Raw genomic sequence first — 18330 nt, 5'->3', positions numbered from 1 at the left:
TTGTGGACTCGAATTATGTATTATTTGTATTAATTTAAGCATTACATTTTTTACTTCACGAATATCATCATCGGTGTCAATTAATATTAACTTCAAATTATATTTTGGCATCCTCAAATTATTGTATATGAGTATTTACGGGGTAAAATCATATATTTATAGACTCTAATTAGATACTCTTTGTATCAATTTAAGTATCACATTTTAACTTCACAAATGACATCATTAAAAGTTACTTAATATTACTTGAAACTTAAGTATTTTCTTGCACATTTGAAGTATTCGAATAGCCAAATCAAATATTTGGAACCCCAAAATAAGTATTTTATCGATCAAAATAAGTACTTTTTCTAATTCAACAATGAGTGAGAAACTATGTTTTTTAAAAAAATTAGATGACATGAATAAGTAATCTTAATGTATTTTCAATGAAAAGACCAACAATTATTGAATTTATTGTGATAGCTCGAAGATCCAGTATTTTCTTACACATTTGGATTATTAAAATAGTCAAATCAAGCATTTGAAACTCCAAAATAGGTATTTTGTAAGTCAAAAATAAATACTTAATTTTATTTCAAGATGAGTGATGACCTATGCTTTTTCTAAAAAAATAAAATGACATGAATAAGTCATCCTAATGCATTTTTCATGAAAAGACTAACAATGATAGAATTTATGGTGAATACTCGAAAATATAGTATTTTCTCATTTATTTGGAGTATTCGAAGATCAAAATCAAGTATTTGAAACCCCATAATAGGTACTTTATATATCAAAATAAGTATTTATTTTTATTCCATGATAATTGAGAAACAAATTTTTTATAAAATTATATTTTAAATGAAGAAGATTCATGTAATTTTTGTGACTAAAATAATATATTTATTTAAATAATAAAAGGTAAAAATGTAACTTTTGCTTTGTGATGAGTTAAAACTAAAAGCATAGATTTGTCAAGTACTGATTTCTAAAAAATTATAACTAAGTACTGAATTTTAATTGAAAGATTGACAGATGTATTTTTTTGAAATTTACCGTTAATTTATTACCATTAAAGTTCAATTTTTGAATCAATCATTATCTTATTCGTACTTTTTAGAGAGAGAGTTTTTTTTTTTTCCTCGGACGAATGAAATATAAATAATATCATAATTTCTGTTTCCCCTGGCACAAGCAGAAGCTTGAGTAGTGTTTCACATAGGCGATCGTGGTGATGTTGGCGACTTCTCGAAGCTCATCGGCCGCACGGCTGAGCAGGTCGGCGGCGACGGCGCTAATGTGGTCACGTGCTGGGTCACCTGCTATCAATCCGCTGTGCACCTTCGCGGCTTCTTTTCACTTCCGTGTTGCTGCTAATGGGTATGGATTCTCTTCTACCAAGGCCCCCAAGCCGTTCTTTGAATCGTGCCTCAGCCATATCGCACACCGCTCTGCCCTTGCACGGTCGTATTCTGCATCTGCTGCTGCCACAGGCCAGGTTCTTGTCACTCTGTACTTCCTATCTGCAATAAAATTATTTCAAGTTTTTGTTGATTTTGGTACATAAAGGGGTTGAAGCTGAGTTGCTATTACCAATCACCAGCGTTGTCAGTCAGTACTTTGCATTCCCGGTTTGCATTTTAGCCCTTTACAAAATCTGTACATATAATGCACTAAAAATCTGCTCTCCCATCCTTTCTCTCGTCTGATGAATGTTCCTAGGACCAACATATTTGCGTTCTATGATAAGAAGGCAGATCGTACTAATGATGGTTTTATTGAGAGCTGCCACGAATCTCAAAATCTTATGGTAGCTGTCCAAGATTTGTAAAGGCAGTTCGGGGTCATAACAGGTGGTCCAACAGAACAATTTATGACATGGTCAGGAGTCTGCTTGTTATACTCATGAAGGACATGACGTTATTTTAGGTTAATTAGTTGCAGAAGACATTTCTTTTCATTATTTTATTTACTGTTTCTTTGGATTGAACTCCCTTGGAAAGGACAACCAGTTACTTTGCAAAGTGATATTGTAGTTTGGTAAAAGATCTGTATAAGGGAAAATAAATATCCTTCTTAATTGATTAGCGCACAAAATACATTATTGAAATATATAAACAAGAGCAATAACTGAATATCCCTACAAATCTAAATTTCTAATCTTTATTTAAACTTTGAAAGATTATCTTATTTATCTTATCCAAGATCTTCAACATTCCCCCTCGAGCTTGATATTATATGTTTGTCGTGCCAAGCTTGGTCTTTAATTCTTTAAAGTGTGGTCGATGGAGGGCTTTTGTCAAGATATCTGACAGTTGCACGTATGAGAGAACATAATGAAGATCAACTACTCTCTTCTCAATCTTTTCACTTATTAAATGTCTGTTTATTTCCACATGTTTGGTTCTGCTATGGTGCACATGATTCTTAACAATCTTTAAAGCCGTTTGTTTGTCACGCATCATCTCAATTGTCATCTCCAATCTTCAATTCATTGAGCAACATTTTAAGCTACACGCCTTCATGAATTCATTGAGCAACATTTTAAGCTACACGCCTTCATGAATTCCATTGGACAAAGAACGGAATTCAGCTTCCGCATGACTTTTGGCTACGACTGATTGTTTCTTTGTTTATCCATGTCACTAGATTACCCCATAGAAATGAACAATATAAGATGTAGAGCGCCGACTAACATTTCTGATTGTAGCATTTCTAAAGTGGTGTTCATTTTTAAGTATCTCAACACTCGATATACGGCTTCCATCTGTTCTTCAGTAGGTTTAGTCATGTACTGACTGACAACACTTACGATGTATCCAGTGTCAAGTCGAGTGTGTGATAGATAGATCAATTTACTAACCAATTGCTGGTATCTTCCTTTGTCAACAAGTGCTCGATCCTGATCCATATTTTCACATTTGGATCCATTGGAGTGTCGACTAGTTTGCACCCTTTCGTTCCAGTCTCTCTTAAATTGAAATCCCATGAAATGATATAGCCACTTCCAGACCCAGAATATATTAAAGATTTCTTAGATCTTTCATTTCAAACTCCAAAGGACACCTTTTATACGAGTCATTTATGTTTCATGATTTCCCGTGAGAACGATGTCATCAACGTAGACAATGAGAGCAACGATCATTCCTTCAATGTGCTTCAAAAATAACGTGTGATCTGACTGGCACTGTAGGCATAGTTGTCAATAGTGAGCGTAGCAAGGCGAAGCGAAGCCCCGTGGCTACAGGGCGCTACGCACACTACACTTCGGGATAGCGAGTGCTATCGTCGCTATCAACGCGATAGCTTTGCTATAGGAAACAAAAGCTGTAGAACAATTTTTTTTTAAATAATGCTGAAATTTTTTTAGGCCCATTTTGCACAATTTTTTGGCCCAATAATATATGAAATCAACGCTTATTGTCCTCTTCTAATTCAATATTATCCATTTCTCCCAATCAACCCTTACATAAATCCTACCATTCTCCACTGCTTCTCCTCTTTTGTTGCTCGTGGCTCGCCGGACATCGGGCTGTCGGCCGCCGGACTTACCTCACGTCGTCGTCGGTAAATCTACACATCTACACCTACAGGAAGCTCGAAGGCGACCACATCTAAGTCTAGACGAAAAAGTCCAATAGGAACATCTACTACATTTAATCTTGTAGATGAAGAGGATGAATTCGACTTTGATGAAGAAAGTGAAGAAGAGAATGATGTCGAGCGCTATGCAATTTCAAATGAAGAAGATAGTCTCGATCTTGACGAAGAAGATGAGGATGAATTTTATATTATGTTTTTCTAGTTTTAGAATTGAGGTTTTATATGCTTTGAACTTATATATATATATTTCAAGTATATGAACAATTGAATTGATGTTAGCATATGCTATATATTATATTTATATACTTGTGGCGTTTTAATTTCAAATAACCCTCGCTACGCTATTCGTCATGCGCTATAGTCACGGGCAATCTTTGCGCTACGGGGCGCTACGCTCGATTGACAACTATGATTGTATGTATCTTTCTTTTGTCAACTCATTTGTAAACCGATGAAACCACGCCCGAGGCGGCTGTTTAAGACCGTATAGAGACTTTTTCAACCTGCACACTTTGTGTTTCACCGCTTCTGTCACAAATTTTGAAGAAATATCCATGTAGACTTTTTATTCTAGCTCCCCATTGAGGAACATATTTCTAACATCCGGTTGGAATAGTGGCCAGTCAAGATTGATGGAAATTGACAGGAGTACCCTGACGATGCTGAGTCTTGCAACATGAGCAAACGTCTTGGTAATCAATTCCATACGATTGAGTGTATTTTTTTGCAACGAATCGTGCTTTGTATCGTTCAATGATCCCATTAGCCTTATATTTCACTGTGAAAATCCATTTGCACTCAACTGTCTGTTTTCTGGGGAGGAGTTCTGTAATCTGCCACTTGTTGTTCTTTTCTAATGCTTTGTTCTCATCAAAGGCAACAGCTTTCCACTTCGGATCCTTGAGGGCATCCTCGATAGTACCTGGAACCTGTACTTGATCTAAATTGTACACAAAAGAACGATATACAGGTGATAAAAAGTCAAACGAGACAAATTTACATATTGGGTATTGTGTACATGTCCTACTTCCCTTTCTTAAAGTAATAGGTCTATAATCAATGTCGCAATGATCTAGTATGGGAGATAACTGTCAAGTTCAGTAGTATTTTGGTCTTTTTAATTGGGAACTGCCCACGTAGAAGTGTATTGTACCGATTGACTTTGTACTGGTTCTTGTTGTCTCTCCATTTGGATGACCTTTCTTCTTGAATAAACTTTGAGTGGTGTATTTGGGGATGTTGATAGGTGGTTAGGTTTTAGTACATGGTTTGGTTCTGTAGTGACATTAATTGGGTCGACAAATAACGTGTGATCCCAATTTCGATATTCGTCGGTGTTACTCTTCATTTTCGAAGAAAATTGGGGTGTAAATGTTTATTTTCGAAGAAAGTGACATCAAGAGAGTGATAACATCTTTTGGTGATCGGGGTGTAACATTTGTAGCAATTCTGGTTAGGGAAGTACCCTATAATAATGCATTTGATGGCCCGGGGATCGAGTTTCCCACGGTGTTGGGAATAAATATGGACGAAGACGGAACACCCAAAGATTTTGAGGGGAATAGAGTTAAGGAGATGTGTTTGGGGAAAGTATTCAAGTAGGGACTCGATAGGCGTTTTATAGTTGAGGACATGAGAAGACATTCAATTTATGATGTAAGTGGCAGTAATCACCACATCACCCTTTGTATGTGAACGAAAGAGAATGGGCAACCTCAAGGAGGCTATTTTTGCGTTCAGATAACCAATTTTGTTGAGGGGTGTCGATACAAGAACTATGGTGTAGAATGCCATGGCTGACCAGATATGTACTCAACACAGAATTAAAATAATCACAGGCTTGATCAGTGCGGAGGACTTGGATTTTGGTGGAAAACTGAGTCTGAATCATGGAATGAAAATGTTGGAAGAAGGAAGTTGTTTCAGACTTATCTTTCACGAGGAATACTCACGATACTCGAGTATGATTGTCCACAAAGAAAAGGAACCAACGAGTACTCGTCACATTTTTTATTTTTTATGGCCCCCAGATGTCACTGTGGATGACTGAGAAGGGGGTCGATGGTTTTTACGGTTGTGGTTTGAAGGTGCTACGTGTGTGATTGGAAACTTGGCAAATATCACACTGAAGTAAACATGGTGTTTTATTACCAAAGAGAAAAGTTCGGATGACCTAATTATAATGCCATAAAAGAATATCGATGTTTTATCGGAATTGATAAGATAACAAGAATTAAGAAAAATTGGTCTTGGAATTCTTTGTGGTCCATTCTTGAAGTGAGGCTCCATCCAGTTGAGAAACAAGTTAGCACGCAGATCAGCACTGCTAATCGTCTTCCTCGATGGTAGTTCTTGAAAAAGACGAATCAAATGAGAATTTAGTAGTGCAATGGAGATCGACATTGATCTTGCTAACAAACAATAAATTAACCTCAAGGTCGGAGACGAAGAGCACATATTGTGAGCAAATATCACGTGAGAGTTGTACAGAACCAACACCAAAGATTTTTGAAGTAGAACCATTGGCACACGGATCGAGAGTCGTTACAAGGCTTGCATGAACTAAAGAGGGAAAGATTGCCCGTCATATGATCAGAGGCGCCTGAGTTAACAATCCACGTAGAATACAAATCCTGTTTCAAGAAAAATGCAAGGGGAAATTCACCTTGATGGGTTGCATTACTAGCACTGAGAAGTAAGGTAGAAGGGGTAGAATTCTGAGCAGATTTCAGGCCGAATAGCCGCTGAAGGACATCGAGTTGCTCTTGGGTGAAAGGTTGCTGCAAGACAAGATAAGCATTATCAGCAACAACCGAATTGGCACGTTGTTCCGTGCTTGGCTTCCTGTCAGCCGTTTTGCCATGAATGCGCTAGCAAGTGTCCACCGTGTGGTTGGGTTTCTTGCAGTTCTCGCACCAAAGCCGACTATTCCGTATTGGCTGATTAGTAGCGGGAGTAAAATATGGCGAAGTGCTTCCACCACCGTTGGGAAAGGTGGATAACGAAGGCCGATGGAAGCAAAGGCAGAACCGTCGATCGGAGGGGAATGAGAGGAGCCCAGCATCAACTTCAGGCGACTCTCCTCATGTCAGACCTCGGAGAAGGCCGCACGAAGTCCTGGAAATGGTTTCGTGGCCAAGATGTGGCCGCAAACTTCATCAAGCGATGGATTGAGACCGAGAAAGAATTTGAACACCCGTTTGGTTTCCACAATCTCCCTGAATTGTGATTCATCAGTCAGACACTTCCAGTCGTGGGATTCGAATAGATCTAGTTAGAACCAGTGTTTGGTGAGGGCATTGAAGTATGCCGTGAAAGTGTCCTCACCCTGGCGCGGACGCAATCCTTCCGCGCCGAATAATTCCGAGGTGTAGTCAAGGGCATAATATGTATCACGAACTACATCCCATCTCTCCGGCAGATTGGTATAGCAGGAAGTTCTCCCCGATAACTGGGACCATGGAATTGATAAGCCAGGACATAAGGATGTTGTTCTCGAAGTTGCCATCAGTAGAAGCTGAACGTTTGGAGGAACCTGATAAGAGATCTTCTTTGCCCTTGCCGCAGATGACCATCATGAGAAACTGAGACCATTGAAGATAATTCTGGCCATTGAGTTTGTGACAAGTAACAGACGAAATTGGGGTGACATCAGGTGTGGGTGCAAGCGAGTTGGTTGGTGTGTGTTTATCGGAACCAGAGGAGGAAGCCATGTGGCCGTATTTGGTCATGGCTATGGCTAGGATTTAACTTGAACGCCTGATACCATGTAGTTTGGTATATGATGTATATAAGGGAAAATAAATCTCCTTCTTCATTGATTAGCGTACAAATTACATACTGAAATATATACGCAAGAGCAATAACTGAATATCCCTTAGATCTAATATTTATTTATATTCTGAATGAATATCTTATTTATTTTATCCAAGATTTCAATTGATATGCATAGAGAATCTTATTCTATACCATTTTACCACCTTCCAGCTTTTCCGAGATGATCTATTGTGAACATTTTATACACACGGTTGCTCTTTTAGCCTTTTAGTTACCACAGAGCCATTCAATTAGATTTTTATTTTTCTTTAAAACTGATTTTGCCTTCTGTGGTGATAGGGTGCAATTGACATTTCGTTGCATATTTTCAAAGGTATTGGTCCTTTCGGCACAAAAATTTTTTGACCATTGCAATGTCCGTTTGCCATTTGTGCTTCTCGCATTGACGAAGTGACATGTATACATTTTATTGGTAGGAATTTCCACCTGAAGTGGATGCCTAGGAGTGTTGTCACATTTTATGCTGTCTTTATTCCTCACTTCACCTTGCGAACAAGTTAGTTTTGAATGGGGAGAGAATGATACATGGTGGAAGTTGTGTTAAAGGGCTAGAAGTTGAATAGCAACTCTAGTTTAGCACTAGAGATCATAATTGATGACATAATACATAAGATGAGTATGTTGTCACGGCCCTAACCCGGGCCCGCGCCTACGTGACTGCACACAATGGGCCCCTATAGCAACTACTTCGCATTCGTCCTCGCTTTACGAAAATGATTAACCCAAGTTGTTATAGAAGTCCATTGTAAGGCCATTATAAACTCATTTTAAATATTTAATTTTTAAGATGTGGGATAAGTGGTATCAGAGACGGTCACCGACAAAGAACACCGGGAAATAAGTGCTATGCGGGGCAAAGTGCTGCGTGCATGAGAGCCACCTCTTGAACCTGCGGGGCAAAGTGTTACATGACGGGAACCATCTCTTGAACATGTAGAAGCGACCTCTAGATTCTCGGCGCTGGTGGATCGAGGGGTCAGGCCACGACGAGGTCGTAACATTCTGAAGCAGGGATGATTGTGATACTTCTTGTCCCCACATCTTAAAAATTAAATATTTAAAATGAGTTTATAATGGGCTTACAATGGATTTTTATAACAATTTGGGTTAATCGTTTTCATAAAGCGATGACGAATGAGAAGTAGTTGCTATAGAGGCCCATTGTGTGCAGTCACGTAGGTGTGGGCCCGGGCCTGGGGCGTGACATATGTACTCTGTTTTATTCTATCTAGTGTCAATTAGTTCTTGTATATTTTAGTTTTTCAGTTGGCTGAGCAATTTTAAATCCGATGTAGATGATGTATTGAAGAATATATTGGAGGATAAGGAAGTATCACGATTGAGTTTAACTTCCTCTTTATAATCTCATTTTTGTCTCCTATGATTTCTTGTTCCTTATAATGGCATTTTTGAAGTTAAGAGCACACATGACTATTTAGTTGCTTGACAGATCAGTAACTCTGAGTTTACTGAGATGGCATGGGATGGAGTTATCGGTGCTGTGGATGCAGCAAGAGAAAGCAAACAACAAGTTGTAGAAACTGAGCATCTAATGAAAGCACTTTTGGAACAAAAGGATGGGCTGGCACGAAGAATATTCACCAAAGCTGGGGTTGACAACACCTCACTTCTGCAGTCTATAGACTGCTTCATATCACAACAACCAAAGGTATGACATATGGAAGCAGATGAACTTACTCCCATGAAAATTCTCTAAAATACTCCTTGCAAATTTTTCTTGCAGGTGATGGGAGATACTACTGGACCTATCATGGGCTCACATTTAAGTGCTATGTTGGACATTGCGAGAAAGTTTAAGAAAGAAATGGGTGATTCATTTCTGTCTGTTGAGCATCTAGTGTTGGCTTTTCCTTTGGATAAGAGATTTGGATTTCAATTGTTCAAAAATCTCCAACTAAGTGAGAATGCTTTGAAAGATGCTGTTCAATCTGTCCGTGGCAGTCAAAGAGTTACCGATCAGAGTATGTTTACACATACTGTAGGTTAATGTTTGAAAACTTTACTCATACCTGAAAAACGTGTGAAACGAGTTTATGTTTGGGTGGGCTAAAATAAATATAAATAATAATTTTTTTAGTTAAAAATCATTAGTGAAAAATTAGTGTTTCAAGATATATAAATGTAACATGTTATAATATAAAATATTTAACCCAGTATATAAGCAAATGAGTTAAAATATCAAAAAATAAATAAATACGTGTAAATACAATGAAATGAATTAATTTGAGTGATACTATTTGTACTCGTATTCTCATCAAATTCATATATAAAAATATTTGAACTAGATATAAAACTAAGATGATAAAATTTATTTTATTTTATTTAAAAGAGTTGAAAGACTGACATTTCATAAAAATAGTTCAGTTGATTTCTTTAAATCAAAGAAGAATACCATAACCAAGAATGGATAAGAAGAGGATAAAGATAATGAGCCCTGGACTAGAAGCTTGTAATGAAAATAAAAACTAAAATGGACAAATTCTTTTATAGAAGATGAAAGGCTAAGTTGAATTATTTGGTTGAAGCCGACATAAGCAAAGGGATAAAAAGGTTTTTTGGTTGAAGCTCCCTTTTAGAGGTAAAATGAAAGAGCTCTATGGCCAAAATGAATGGGGCTAGCCAGGGCTGAATGGTTTCGCCCATGATGTGAACTAGGAGGAAAGAATCAAATAATATGTCATGCATCTTTTGTAATCAGAAAATGTAGTGGTAGGCTATTGCTAACAATCAAATTATTATTTTGACTACTATACAGAACTATCTGACCAGGTTGTCTTTCAAGTTCAATTCAAATATATTTCTACCTACTACAGTTGGATATTTAATTTTTTAAGCATACTCAATAACCAGAAGGAAATGATTTGTGTTTTCTTTTGTGCTAAATCATTTGGAATGCTGTTGATCCTTTGTTCTTCTAGTCTCAAAAGCATTAGTATGCATACTTTTGCAGCTTCTCTTTAGTAAAACTCAAACTTTGGTTAGGTTCATAAAATAAATTTTCTTGATAGTTATCTCAAAGAAACAATTGAGTCACGATGAAATATATGTGACAGCTAGAGAGGAACAGTTTTATCAATATTTTATATGAAGCGATCTTGCTCATATTTGTCTTTTTCTGCTGAGATTCTTTATCTTAGAGGACACATTTTTGCAGTTATTTTCTTTGTCTGATAACTTCATGTTTCTGTAATTCTGTATAGATCCGGAAGGTAAATACGAGGCGCTTGAAAAATATGGGAATGACTTGACTGAATTCGCCAGGCGTGGAAAACTTGACCCTGTTATTGGGCGTGATGATGAAATACGGCGATGCATTCAAATTTTATCGCGCAGGACAAAGAACAATCCTGTGATAATTGGTGAACCTGGAGTGGGAAAAACAGCAATTGCTGAAGGGTACCACATACATTTTTTTCCACCATATTTCTATCCACTTGTATGCGATCTTAAAAAAATGCAAGATAATTTCCGTTTAATTTTCCTCTATGATTGATTAAATTGTTTATGGTCACATTTGTGAAAACTTGAATTATTAGTATATATGTTTACATCTTTTGCGAGCTAGGATTTCAATATTAAAATTATTTTTATCATCATAAAGAACATAAAACAAGTATTACAAGATTACCATTAAGTGGCACTTCCAGAGAAGTCATTTAATGTTGGGATAAAGGTTCATGACTGTATGTAAATCACCTGAATAAGTTGCTTGATCAAAGAAATAGAAGATAATTTTTTGACTTTGACTATATTAATTTCCTTGTAACTTTGTGTTGGTTTTAGCTTACTTTGCATCATTTGTTGCATTAATTAGTCTTGCAAGACGATGAGATAAACCATCTGACAATCACTTCTTGAGGAAGATTGTAGGGTATCCACATGTTTGGTGCCAGATGACTAACAAATTAACATGACTTCATAAGTATTTTTCATGTAAAAAATGTTTATGTTAAACATATTGTGTTTGAGTGGTTTCTTTTGTCTTGGAGAGTATTGTTGTGTGAATATCATGTTTCGCGTTAATTGCTTTAAATTTTCTGAATGATGGATGCAAATGTTTTTGCCATGGAAGAAGTAAATGTCATGTTTAAAAACATTTACTTTTTGATTAATTGTGAAGTAATATTGAATATATCAAACCGGTCATCTAGTCATTTTGGAATGTTCAACTTTGAAATGCAAATGACTTGATAACATGGAATTTTCAGGTTGGCTCAGAGAATTGTTCGCGGCGATGTCCCAGAACCTCTTTTCAATCGAAAGGTTATCTCATCCTTACATATTAGGAGATGGATGGAGGATTTCCTTGAGCAATTTTTCAAATTAATTTAATCTATCTTTAGTGAATTTTTTGTTGATTGTCTTTAATTATGCTTTTTGAGCGGGTGATAGAGGTGCTTTTCTTTCATGTACTTTTTTCTTAGAGAAATGATGGAGGGAAGTAATATAATTAAAAATTGTCAATGCAAACCCAATGTACGTACTCAACATCATCTTTCTAACCGCGTTTCTTACAAAAATCTGTCTAAACCTACTTTGCTTTTTTTTCTCAATTACATAGTGGGGATATTCTTTAGACAATACGAGAAGCTCTGAATACTCCCAACAGAAGAATACTGTCCTTGAGGTTGATAAATGCCCTGAAAAGAATATGAAATATGGGAAATAATACACTTGCTTGAAGGGAAAAAGATTGTGGATTGCAAGTGGGCATTCACAAAAACACATTGCTAATGCATTGACAATTGGTTGTTTTAGGCAAAATTTGAAGATTTCACTACAGTTGGGCACGATAGATATCTAGCAACTTGATGAGTAGTGTGGAGAAATAGAAATAGTTTAATTTGTGGTATATAAACATCTTTGAGGTGGATAAAGTGACATATTAGTATATTAACTAAAAACATCCATCATCAACATAAACAAAAAGCATTACCACTCGAAACCAGGCTGCATCATAACCCTTCCGAATTCATCAATCCATTCAGTTGGAATATGTATTAATTGTTAAAGAATGATTTTATTATGTTATAAAATATAGATTTAATTTATTGTTTTTTAGGTTTTGGTATTTGGTATTTGAATTTTGTGAGCCCATTAACTTTATATATATCTCCTTATGTGGAAGATAACCTAAAGGCATCTCTTCTTACATAGGAATTGACCTTCTATGGGTTTTCTTTTTCTTGCTTCCAAAACCCCAGATTACATAAACATATTCTTTAATCTAACATAACTATTCTTAACAAGAATCGATCAAACTCGCCGTTAGAAAAAGGAAAATACTATAGCTAGAGGACCATCACCAACATGATAAACGAGGTCAATAATAGCATAAATTTTGAGCGCAATAGCATTACCCAGTCAAAAATGACTCGATTCTGAATTAGTGTGCCTATTGTCCACAATCATTGAATATCACCAAAGAACCACATCCACAATAGTCTGAAAGATCCAAAACATTACCTCCAAAGTATAGTTAGTCAGCTCATGAGGCCCATGACAAGATGTCGTCAAGTCTGCAAGGGCAATACAACCCCCTAGATTTTGTCATATAATAGTGGGAAATAATATCATTTGGCAGATCAGCAACCAAGTGGATAGGGTGGGTGGTCCTCAAATGTGGCAAAGAATACGACATTATAAATTTCTTATATCTAGTTTGAGGCTTTGTTATTCTTTAGACATATTAATTTGTGTTCTTATGTAGTTCTTTCTATCCCGTGATTTGTGTTCAATTGGATCATTTACTAGTGATTGTTGTAATTTGTGCAATTTCTTGTGCTTATGCATTCAGTTGATCTCTCTGGACATGGGTTCTTTGCTTGCTGGTGCAAAGTATCGTGGAGATTTTGAGGAAAGGTTAAAAGCTGTGCTGAAGGAAGTCACTGCTTCGAATGGGCAGATTATATTATTTATCGATGAAATACATACTGTAGTTGGTGCAGGTTTTTAAATCATTTAGTCTGTGAGATGTTCGCATCTCATCTTTAAATTTTTCATCGTTTTGCCAATTGTTTGCTTTATGATTCATTGTATATACACATTCAGCAAGTGTTGACTACTACATGCTTGAAATATATTGAACAATAACTTCTCTATTTGCAATGAAATCCCTGAGACTGAAAGTGGTGATTTGGATTAATCACTTTTGTCTGTGGTAAAATCAATTTATTTTATTTCTGTTCCATTAATCACTTGACATATATGGATACATTGTTATTAGCTAGCTTGGTCAGAACCAGAGGAAGTTAATCTGCAAATGTCATTTTTGTTTTGTCTATATTCAGTAATGAGTCCTTGATGATGAGTTGTGATTTGCAATTTCACATTCAGGGGCTACCGGAGGAGCAATGGATGCTGGAAATTTGTTGAAACCCATGCTTGGTCGTGGGGAACTCAGATGCATTGGGGCCACCACACTTACCGAGTATAGGAAGTACATTGAGAAAGATCCCGCTTTGGAGCGTAGGTTCCAGCAAGTATTCTGTGGACAGCCATCTGTAGATGACACAATTTCTATATTGCGTGGATTGCGTGAACGATATGAATTGCATCATGGGGTCAAAATATCGGATAGTGCTCTCGTTTCAGCAGCAATTCTTTCAGATAGATACATCACAGAGCGTTTTTTACCAGATAAAGGTATGCCTTGGATTTCTTTTTTAAAATCAAAGTTGTTATGCTAAAATCATTTTTCATGTAATCGAAATCATGATAATATGTTGTGTGATTTATCATTAATTGTTTGAATCTTTCACAGCCGAATCCTGCATTTACATGAGAGTGATCTAGCGTTAACCCTTGTATTTTTGCCAATAATGATTCAGAAAATGGAAAATGCTTCCAAAATATTTTTTGATTTTTTTGGTGAATCCAATCGTAAAATTGTATGAACCATTTACAAGTGTGGTAAATCATTTTTGCTTGAAGATAATGGACTATTGCCACTTAGTGGGGGGTATTCAATCCAGAGTTTTGATGACTTTTTTAAATAATAAAGTTTTATTTATCTCACAAATTTATAAACAGATTTTTATGGATTCCTGTATATTTTTTTGCAAGATTTTAGATACTTTTGTAATTTTTTTTATAGAATTATATAGATTTTGTACCTAATTATAAAATATTATTTTTTAATTTCTTTGAACTAATAATTAATTGACATAGATAACATATTAGTTTGAAATATTTTTTTAAAATTTATATCAGTAAATAAATTTACTTATTTAAAAGTTGAATTATTTAATCTTTACATGTATATGTGTATATATATGAGTTTGTATGTATGTTGTAACTTTGTAAAAATGCATCACTGTATTAATATGTCTTCATATGAAAATAATATTATTTATCATTATGTGGATATAACTTTTTTGTAAAAATATAAAATGCTAAAAAGAATTAAAAATCAATTTTTAGTCAAAAAGTTAATAACAAATTTTAATTTATTTGTTAACAAAATTACTATTACTTTCAATTCTATGAGCCAATAAAATTTTATGATTTTCTTATATTATGTGTAATAATTTTATGAAAAAACTCATAATTATAATTTTAAACCGTATAGAATTTCAAAATTAGAAGTCATAAATAAAGAAATAAAATGTAATTTTTAAACAATAAAGGTAAAAAATTATTTTATCAGTTGTATCATAATTTTTTTATAAATTATATCTTAAAATCTTAATTTTAATTTTATTTTTTTATCGCACTTGTTGCGAGACTATTCAATTATTATGATTTAAGCGGCATTATTTTTTTCGATCATCTTTTATTATTATTGAATATTACATTCATTTCATAAATTTAAAATCACAAAATCAACTATAGAATTCAAAATTTTCTATGATATTAAAATAAAAAATTATTAAATAAGCAATCAACCAAAAATATGAAAAATCTGAAAAGGAAAAAAGAAAATGTAATATAGATACATTTTGAAAATTAAAGAGAGTGGTGATGAGAAGAGAAGAGAGGTGATGTGAGGTTACATAGAGAGAAATAAACAGTTTGTGTATGAGTTAGAAATTTTAAAAATCCATCCAAATCTTTGGGTTGAACCAAAACAATTTTTGACAATTTATAGTTGTACTTTAGGCTTTAATGTTTGTATGTTCATGAATTCCATTGAGTTATTATTTATTGAAAATTTGAATACATCTAGATTTTTATTGAGTTTTTAGAAGTTAATGTTGAATACCAATTGAATTTTTAAAATTCTACGAAAGTTTGTTTTAAAGATAACTAGATTTCTATAGAGTATGTAAAAATTTTGATTGAATAACTCTAGACTTTTAAAATCTACAAAAATCATTAAATCTCCTACATTATGTTCCTCTTCTCTATTGAAAATGAAATAACTATACTAGAAAGCCAAGAAAAGATGCGCATACATTCTCGTGTTTGTTCGAAGCATCACTATTCCCTGGAAATTTCGTTCTCCAAGAAACAACTATTTCTTCTTTGATGTACTTCTTTCCAAACGTTTGTGTGCTATGTTATCTTTTCCACCCAGAGGCCTGGGGGTAGAGCTGTAGAAGATAAGTGAAGGATCTTCCTGGGTCTATACTCTATATGTAAATTTGTTGCTCCAGAATTTCATTTATACTACTACGTCAAAGGTAATGTTTGTTCTATTTTAGCCATTGACCTCGTTGATGAAGCTGCTGCCAAATTGAAAATGGAGATCACATCCAAGCCTACTGAGTTGGACGAAATAGACAGGCTTGTCTTGAAGCTGGAGATGGAAAAGCTTTCTCTGAAAAATGACACAGACAAAGCTTCTAAAGAGAGATTTGTCAAATTGGAACACGATTTAGGTGCTCTTAAACAGAAACAAAAGGAGTTAAATGAGCAGTGGGAAAATGAGAAAGTTCTCATGAACAGGATTCGGTCAATTAAAAAAGAGGTGATAGCCTCTGCAGAATTTGATGACTATCATCTCAAACTCATATTGCCTTGTACTTATTGAAATTCTTTGAATAGATTGACAGGGTTAACCTAGAGATGGAAGCTGCTGAGCGTGAGTACAATCTTAATCGTGCGGCTGAACTGAAATATGGGACGTTAATATCTCTACAACACCAGCTTGAAGAAGCTGAGAATAACCTAGCTGATTATCGGAAATCTGGAAAATCGCTGCTGCGAGAGGAAGTCACAGATCATGATATTACTGAAATAGTGAGCAGATGGACTGGCATTCCAATATCTAATCTGCAGCAGACTGAGAGGGAGAAGCTTGTCTCTTTGGAGCATGTCCTCCACGACACAGTTGTTGGCCAAGATATGGCAGTAAAATCAGTGGCTGATGCAATACGTCGTTCAAGGGCAGGCCTTTCTGACCCAAATCGGCCTATAGCAAGCTTCATGTTCATGGGGCCAACTGGTGTTGGTAAAACTGAGCTCGCTAAAGCTCTTGCCCGATACCTTTTCAACACTGACAATGCGCTAGTACGGATTGATATGAGTGAATACATGGAAAAACATGCAGTTTCTCGGTTGGTTGGTGCACCACCAGGTTATGTTGGTTATGAAGAAGGCGGACAGTTGACGGAAGTAGTCCGAAGAAGGCCATACTCGATAGTTTTGTTTGATGAAATTGAAAAGGCACATCATGATGTTTTCAACATCCTTCTACAGCTGTTGGATGATGGGAGAATAACTGATGCTCAAGGACGGACAGTTAGTTTCACCAATACTGTTGTGATTATGACATCAAACATTGGGTCCCATTATATACTTGAAACTCTTAGAAATACACAGGATAACAAGGATGAAATTTATGATGTGATGAAAAGACAGGTTATTGAATTAGCCAGACAAACTTTCAGACCAGAGTTCATGAATCGTATTGATGAGTACATTGTTTTCCAGCCTTTGGACTCCAAACAAATCAATAAAATTGTTGAAATACAGGTAACAAAAGCTTTTCATCGAGACATTAAATTCCTATTTAAAATCTGTAATTTATGCTCTCCTCGGTTGCTTTAGGAGCTTCTCTCAATCTTTTTTCGTTGAAACACTTCAAGTTTTTGCCAGTGGCGTACTTCTCCTTTTATCAAATTGATTAGAGATGTACCTTCTCCAATTAGTTTATCTAAATATATCAGATGACACCATTGTATTCATATGCAGCTTTGTCGCGTAAAAGAAAGACTTAAACAGAAGAATATTGACTTCAACTACACAGAGGAAGCTGTCAATCTTCTTGCAATATTAGGCTTTGACCCTAACTTCGGTGCAAGGCCTGTAAAACGAGTGATACAACAGATGGTTGAGAATGAGATTGCCATGGGAGTCTTAAGAGGGGACTTTAAGGATGAAGACTCGATTATCCTCCATGCCATCCCAGGAGCTAAAGACATCCCAACTGAGAGCAGATTGTGCATTAAGAAGATGGAGAACTTGTCTGTCCGTACCTTGGCTGCGAATGATTGAACCTTGTTTTCATGGTTGTAATGCAATTTTTGTACAAATTTATGCCTATTTTGTATGAAGAATAACGAAACATTCGTCCTAATGGTGACCCTTTTTCGATAAGTATATTACTACATCAAAGAGTTCGAATTTTAGAGATTGTAAATTGATTAACATACAAGTGAAACTTAAAATTTCTTATTATCACAAAGTTCTCACATTTTGTTGCATTCCTTTTGCCGTCGTAGAGACTGTAAATTGATTAATATATTGCATGGAAACGAAATGATTTCAGACTTTCAACTGCTGCAATAACCTCATAAATTTAATTTATAATCTGATGTTATTTTATTCGTAAGGGAGTACGATTAACTTTTTACAAATTAATGATCAAACTTCTTATTGGTTTGGTACTCTCAGCTTTTGTGGAGCTTTTAGGGAAAACTTTTTAGATGTATTTCTTGATAA

The 18330-nt window shown here is 35.4% G+C and overlaps 1 protein-coding gene across 1 annotated transcript; it reads left to right on the top strand.

The window, feature by feature from the left end:
• The first annotated feature begins 1165 nt into the window (after window positions 1-1165).
• LOC142541701 (chaperone protein ClpB4, mitochondrial-like) lies at window positions 1166-18065 on the top strand. Its single transcript, XM_075648171.1, has 10 exons — window positions 1166-1480; window positions 8873-9091; window positions 9167-9404; window positions 10644-10839; window positions 11652-11706; window positions 13241-13391; window positions 13780-14088; window positions 16089-16354; window positions 16432-17361; window positions 17581-18065. The coding sequence occupies exons 1-10, from the start codon at window positions 1217-1219 to the stop codon at window positions 17881-17883; spliced, it is 2931 nt and encodes a 976-aa protein (XP_075504286.1). The 5' UTR covers window positions 1166-1216; the 3' UTR covers window positions 17884-18065.
• The last annotated feature ends 265 nt before the right edge of the window (window positions 18066-18330 follow it).

Source organism: Primulina tabacum, chromosome 1 (genome assembly GCF_025594145.1).
Source record: "Primulina tabacum isolate GXHZ01 chromosome 1, ASM2559414v2, whole genome shotgun sequence".
Lineage (NCBI taxonomy): Eukaryota > Viridiplantae > Streptophyta > Magnoliopsida > Lamiales > Gesneriaceae > Primulina > Primulina tabacum.
The sequence above is the reverse complement of the archived record's forward strand: the minus strand, read 5'-3'. Positions and strand labels throughout refer to the sequence as shown.

Coding starts and splice junctions, on each gene's coding strand:
- LOC142541701 (XM_075648171.1), top strand. CDS start 1,217: ATGTTGGCGACTTCTCGAAGCTCATCGGCCGCACGGCTGAGCAGGTCG. Junction 1,481..8,872: donor CTGCTGCTGCCACAGGCCAG/GTTCTTGTCACT, acceptor GTTGCTTGACAG/ATCAGTAACTCTGAGTTTAC. Junction 9,092..9,166: donor TCATATCACAACAACCAAAG/GTATGACATATG, acceptor TTTTTCTTGCAG/GTGATGGGAGATACTACTGG.